Here is a 6,575-nt window from a genome sequence, read left to right on the forward strand (position 1 = left end):
CACCTTCTTGAGTTCTTTATATATATTACAGTGCATTTTATGTTATGTGTATTTTTGCCACATTTATAAAAGCAAAGTTGGAAGAAGACCTGGACAATTCTGTTCTGGCTTCATCAGTTACTGTTTATGTTGAGAGAAGTCACTCTCTGAAAACATGCCTTCTCTTAGATCATTATAGAAAAAAAACTGTCTCGCTCACCTTCCATGGCTACTGTAAAATGGAATGTAACCAAGAGCATGTAAGAAGTCATTAACAACACACTGGCTTTTACTGGAGCATGCCTGGATATGTCCATGGACTTCATTATTGCTATTCCTTCACTCATTCATTCACTGCATCTGTGGTCCTCCTCCTAGGCATGTGCTACTATTTGAGGTCCTGGAGAGGTACGGCCCAATGAATGTTGACATCAGAATTTTAAGACACAAGGAAATGTAGACTTTATCAGAAAGCAAGTGAAGGACAAGGAGTGGTAGAAGTTCTGGGGAAAGGCAGGCTCTGTCCTTCTCAAAAAGTGGGCAGGTCCTCTCTTATAAGATGACATCTCGGCCTAGCAAACACAGAAGTGGATGATCACAGTCAGCTATTGGATGGAGCTAGAGAAATTACCCAAGGAGCTAAAGGGAACTGCAACCCTATAGGTGGAACAACATGATGAACTAACCAGTACCCCGGAGCTCTTGTCTCTAGCTGCATATGTATCAAAAGATGGCCTAGTCGGCCATCACTGCAAAGAGAGGCCCACTGGACTTGCAAACTTTATATGCCCCAGTACAGGGGAACCCCAGGGCCAAGAAGGGGGAGTGGGTGGGTAGGGAATTGGGGGGTGGGGTGGGTATGGGAGACTTTTGGGATAGCATTGAAAATGTAAATGAGGAAAATACCTAATAAAAATAAATAAATAAATAAGGCTGCTATGAAAAAAAAAAAAAGATGACATCTCATCAGAGGCTGAAGGACAGAGATATTAACCATGACAATGACATAGGCACAGGGAAGTGAGTACAAATGAAATGAGGCACACAATGATCAGAAGTCATTGGGCCAGTGGGTCAAATCTAACACTATCAAGCAATGAAATGGAGTGACCTGGACACCTTCAGATTCGTGTTATAGGAAGGGTAGGTGATAATACAGGCAGAGTGTTGAGGCTTAAAACCCAGCACCTTTAGAGCGAGTAATAATGCTCTGCCATCACTAGGAGGGGCAAACATGTCACTTTGCTACTGTGGTCATGCCTGTCTGCTGGAATAAAGTACAACTGAAAACCACCAGTCATAATGTGGGGATCTTGGAGCAGAGGACATCTTGTGATCATGGGCTCTAAGATGGAATGAGGCAGAGAAGGCTCACCACCCAAGGCTCATTTTTTTTATTAGGTATTTCTTTATTTACATTTCAAATGTTATCCCCTTTCCTGGTTTCCCCTCCAAAACTCCCTAGCCCTCTCCCCTCCCCCTGCTTACCAACCCATCCACTCCTACTTCCTGGCCCTGGCAGTCCCCTACACTGAGGCTTAAACCAAGGCTCATTCTTCTGTCATAGTGTTTTGTAAAACAAAGAGGTCCATCAGAGTAACAGCCTAGAAGCAAAGGGAGCCTGGGGTGTGCATATCAGAAAGCAGTATAGCTCTGAGAATCATTTTAACCCTGTCTGTAGGGTTTGAGTTTTCATAGCCATGGGGCTCTGTCTGGGGTAATTGATTCCCCCCTCCCCTTTCATCTTTGTGTGTTTAACTTTACAGTGACGGATGCAGAGATGGCTCAGTGGCTAAGAATGCTTGTTGATTTTGCAAGAGGAGCTGAGTTCAAGTTTCAAGCACAAAGGCTCGTGACTGCCTGAGACTCCAGCTCCAGAGACTCCAGTGCCCTCTTTTGGCCGTCTGTGGGCCCCAGGCTTGTTCATGGTATATATACATCCATGCAGGCAAGCATTTATACATAAAAAAGTAAAAAAAAAAAATCTGTTTTAAAAATTACGGTGAGCATTTGAACTCTTGGAAACAGCGAACCAAGTTCCATCTCTGTGTTACAGAACTCAGGGGGTTGCTATTTAGAAAGAGATCTGATGGGAAGGCCATGAGATGAATATATAATAAAAATGCTTTACCTATAGACAGCCAGGTCCAGGATGATCTGATTGTGTTTCTCATCATCTTTCAAAGAGAAATCAAGTCTAAAAAGGATGCATTTGGGGATATGGGCCAGGCGGGGGGGGGGGGGGGGAGGGGGGGGAAGAGAGAAAGAGAAGAGAAAGAGAGGGGGGGGGGGAGAAAGGTGGCTTTAGTATATTGGTTATATGAAGATATCACATAATATCATATAATTATCATATAATCAAAATAAAAGACAACAAGTATATAAAAATCCTCAATGAGAAACTTATTTTCACTTATCAGACAGTAAGACATCTATGCTGATTAAATTTTTTTAAAAAGAAGCCCAGAAAGTCTATGGATAAATGTACTTTTACTGACTTTAGTGACATGTAAGGCTTTGGTGCAGAGACGGAGACACCTGGTGGCTGAAGTGCTCTCTCGCATTTCAGTTGCCTCTGCTAGAACCCAGCATGGAGTTCTTTCTGGGGACACACATGCTGCCTCTGTGTGCTGTGCTTCCAAAGTCCTACTCCTCAACTCCCAGCATCCTTCCTTCCTTTTTTTGCTTGCCACATTTTCCCCCATCTCCTTTCTTATTGCCATCCTTCCCAAAGTGGGAAAAGCTGAGATACAGCTAGCAGTTTATGAAGTCTATTTTATAGAGAAGCAGAGGTTCTCAGAAAAGGACATGCTCGGAGAAAAGTCAAAGAAATCTAGATAGGTAAGAGCCAAAGCCCCTGACCCTTCAGCTATATCCCCTGGCTGAGCCCTAAATGTAACTGCCTTGATGCCAGCATATTCCATAGAATTACTTTGTCAGTTTCATTTTAAACAACTAGCTTATCAAACTGTAATCTGTATAATCTAACAATTAAACAATTGTTTGGGAAATACAAACTAACCTTTACATTTGGCTATTCACCACAAGTCTACTGCAGCAGGGACTCTTGTTGTTCCAAACAATCTAACCATATAGGGTTCTATGGGGTCTCAAACAAGCCATGCACGCCTTATCTCTTGGGAGCCTTCTATGTATTATCCTCTCTGCACTGATTGTTTATCCCACAATTCTATAGTCTGCCAATCTGAACTCTCCTTCTATGTTACTTAAAACTAACTTTAGAGGTTTGTTCTGGGTCAAAGATCACCAGTTAGGTTCCTACTTTATCTCTAGTAATAGAATCCCATGAAGTCGGTGGTTATACCAAATAAAAACAGCATTTCTCATCCTCCCTTGCACCAAGGTTGGGAGATAAAGGAATGTGTTGTAGGCACTTTCCAGGAGTTTCTCTTAAAAAAAAAAAAGCAACATTTGTGTCCTTTCTGAACTGACTCCTTTATTCATCTGAGAATAGCAAAGCATGCCAAAAGATGAATCACAGAGACTCTTAGCAAGTCATTGAACTTTCTAGGTAAAAGGCAACATTGACTCACCCTAAGATAGAAGTGGAGGAGTTGATGAATAGTTGGACTCTGGTAATGTTGATATAAAAGCATATGGAGATCACTAATAAAAGCCAGGGAGAGGAGAATCCTGAATCAAGGGATTTGGGTTTTAGTGCCAATGGGTAGATAATTGTTACTGAGATGGAGACAGTGGGAGGTAAGGATGTCTGGGTGGGGGATGGAGAGGAGAATGTAGGGAGCTGGAAAGCAGTTGTTGTTCTTCAATCATGTAGGTCAACAAACTAACGCCACCGAGCTATGAATCTAGAAGCCTTGAACTCAGGGAAGAGGCAGAACTTTGTTCTGAGTAATGTGAACACTGTAGGCAAAGTGAGACTACATGAGATTTGGTATTTGCTTTTGCTACATTTAATTTTTTCATTATTTTCTCCCCCATGTTCGTTCTCTCTCTCTCTCTCTCTCTCTCTCTCTCTCTCTCTCTCTCTCTCTCTCTCTCTCTCTAAAACAAAACAGGGGTAAAAAAGCCATAGTAACAACAGTAAAAGCATGGAGTCTATTTTGTGTTGGTTAACTATTTCTGAGCACAGGGCATGTCCTGGAGTGTGATTGACACATCCAGGGCCACTCCATTGGAGAAAACTGATTTTTCCTCTCCTAGCGGGTATCAACTGCAAATAGCTGCTTGGTTAGGGGTGGAAGACTTTGTACCCACTGTCCTTCTCTGTACTTAGAAAAGTCATAGGATTTAATGAAGTTGTGGCCCAGAAAATACAGGACAAAAACAGGGACAGCTAAGAAACTAAAGCTCATAGCAGAAGATCTATCCAAATATAATAGCAAGAGCCTGCTTTAACAAGCAGGAGACTCTCTGTTCCATCCAAGTTCCCAAGGTAGAATAAGATGACACCTGGGCTATGAATGATCACTGTGCAAATGATTCGACTAAAGGAAGTTTTTGGATAATGCAATATTCAGAAGTGGCTTCAAGATGAAATATGAAGTAAAACGTCAAAGGCTGAGTACTGACAAGCCTGCTAAGAAATTTGGCTGCAGCTTAAGGCAGAGAAGAAGAAGCTGACAGAAACTGGAGAAGTGGGGAGAGGGGGCACGTCTTAGTTTTGTTCTTTAATATTAAAGTTACTAAAATATGCTGGTATGCTAGTGCTGTTGGTCCAGTGAAGTGGCAAGGAATGATGACGAGAGCAGAGGACCCTGGGAAGCTAAGTCTTGGATAGTTAAAGAAGCTGGATAGTGAGCTAGCAAGGGGGCTGAGTTTTGACAGCAGAACCATCACAGCAGGAGAATAATGTCTACCACAGGAAACACAAGATGCCTGGTTGATTTTGTTGTTCCAGTGAATAAAGAAACAAGGTCTTTGGTTAAGTCAATGGGTACTTAAGACAGTGCTGGAGATGAGGAAGAGGAAGAGGTGTGACCTTTGCCTGCAAGTGACTGAGCAAATGTTCACAGTGACAGTACAGGAGAACCACAGGTGACTTGAGACCTGTGGTACCTGCACCTACATCAAGGGCAGTGGGTAAAGGTAGATGCTTTAGTGCACACACACTGAGCAGAGGAGGATGCGCAAGATTAAACAATGCCGGGATCTGTGGCTTGGGGATGGTGGACAGAGGGAAAGATGGGAGTTGAGGAGTCAGCTGAGGATGAGTTTCTGTGAGGGATATAAGATCCAAAGCAGCAAGAGAACCCAGTGTGAGGACAATGAACAGAGCTATAGAGTGAGTGGGTTTCTGTGCGGATGGAGCCTGACTGCTAGAGTGGAGGGAGTTTGAGACACTGGGAATGATGGTCAGTGAGTTGACGAGGTTAAGGCTCAGGACATGGCAGCAAATAGAAGGTTGAAAGGAGAATGATATGGCTGAGCTGAAGGGAGAAAAACAGATCATAGGTCACCAGGACAGAGGATGGGGTTGATGCGGTAGACAAATTGTGGTCTAGGTGTTAGGACCTTACTTGAGCTGAGAGGGCAGGTGGTTAGGAAACTGGGTGGGCTTAAGTAGAAGACTAAAAGGGGGGTGAACATTCTACAAACACTAGTGGATTTTAGGGAGAGGGAGTCAGATAGACACCATGTTGCTGTGGGTTATAATTTTACTAGAAATTAGTGAGGAGTAAGAATGTGGTCAACAGTGGAAGCAGAATCTCTGGTCCTAGTCACTAAATATAGATACAAAGCGTCTATGTAGGGAGTGATGCTGGTGATGGATCTTTAAGCTCCAGAAGATAGAGGTAAATGGTAGAAAGAAACAGGGGGAAAAGAAACTGGGATAGATATAAGGGAATATAAGGGAATGAGGACAGATGACCTGGCACATGAAGAAGGAGGGATGTCCAAGACCTTGAGGGACTAAAGGGCAATGAAGAGTAATTTCCTGTAGAGACTTTTAAGAAAACTGGCTTCAGGGAAGGGGGGGGGGGGAACGGCGGTTAGCGTGGCAGGAAGAATGGTGCACTCTCTCAGAATACTTATGGCTCTGGGAGTCTCCCTTCCCTGTTGAAGCTGAAGATAAATTGTCTTCCCATTGGGACCTTCAGATGTGGTGAATGTGGCTCCTTCCACGTGCACTGCTGCATATGCTGTACCTGACCTACTGTCTGGAGCTGCATTCCTATGTGGGAAGCTGGAGCCTCAGTTGTGGACATCATTACAACTGGGCCAGTGTGGACAAGTCAGATGCATCAGCTTAACCGCATGACCATACTGCTGACCTAAGGAGCTGATATTCTGTCTGCCAAGCATGCTTTCTGTGAAGATGAGATGTGCCTGGGATGCCTCTAAATTGTCTTTGTTGTGGTAATGACATAGCAAATGAAATGATGGCAATAAATGGACTTTGAGTAATGAAATGAAGCTAATGAGATTTAGCCTATAGGCTTGTTATTTGTATTGAGATTATAAAAGGCACTGTGGGTATGCTTACTAATTCTCAGCTTTCAGACAGACAGACAGACAGGGTAGCTCAGGTATTATGAGACTTAAGGATTTTCCTCTCTCTCTCTCTCTCTCTCTCTCTCTCTCTCTCTCTCTCTCTCTCTCTCTCTCTCTCT

General features: G+C 43.3%; 1 protein-coding gene across 1 annotated transcript in view; it reads right to left on the bottom strand.

The window, feature by feature from the left end:
* Lrrc6 (leucine rich repeat containing 6) overlaps positions 1-6,575 on the bottom strand; it is a 114,821-nt gene that overhangs the window by 58,745 nt on the left and 49,501 nt on the right. Inside the window, exon 8 of the mRNA XM_021183663.1 lies at positions 2,111-2,176. Within this exon, the coding sequence (XP_021039322.1) occupies positions 2,111-2,176 (66 nt within the window). The remainder of the gene's footprint in view (positions 1-2,110; positions 2,177-6,575) is intronic.

Source organism: Mus caroli, chromosome 15 (assembly GCF_900094665.2).
Source record: "Mus caroli chromosome 15, CAROLI_EIJ_v1.1, whole genome shotgun sequence".
In the NCBI taxonomy this organism is placed as follows: domain Eukaryota; kingdom Metazoa; phylum Chordata; class Mammalia; order Rodentia; family Muridae; genus Mus; species Mus caroli.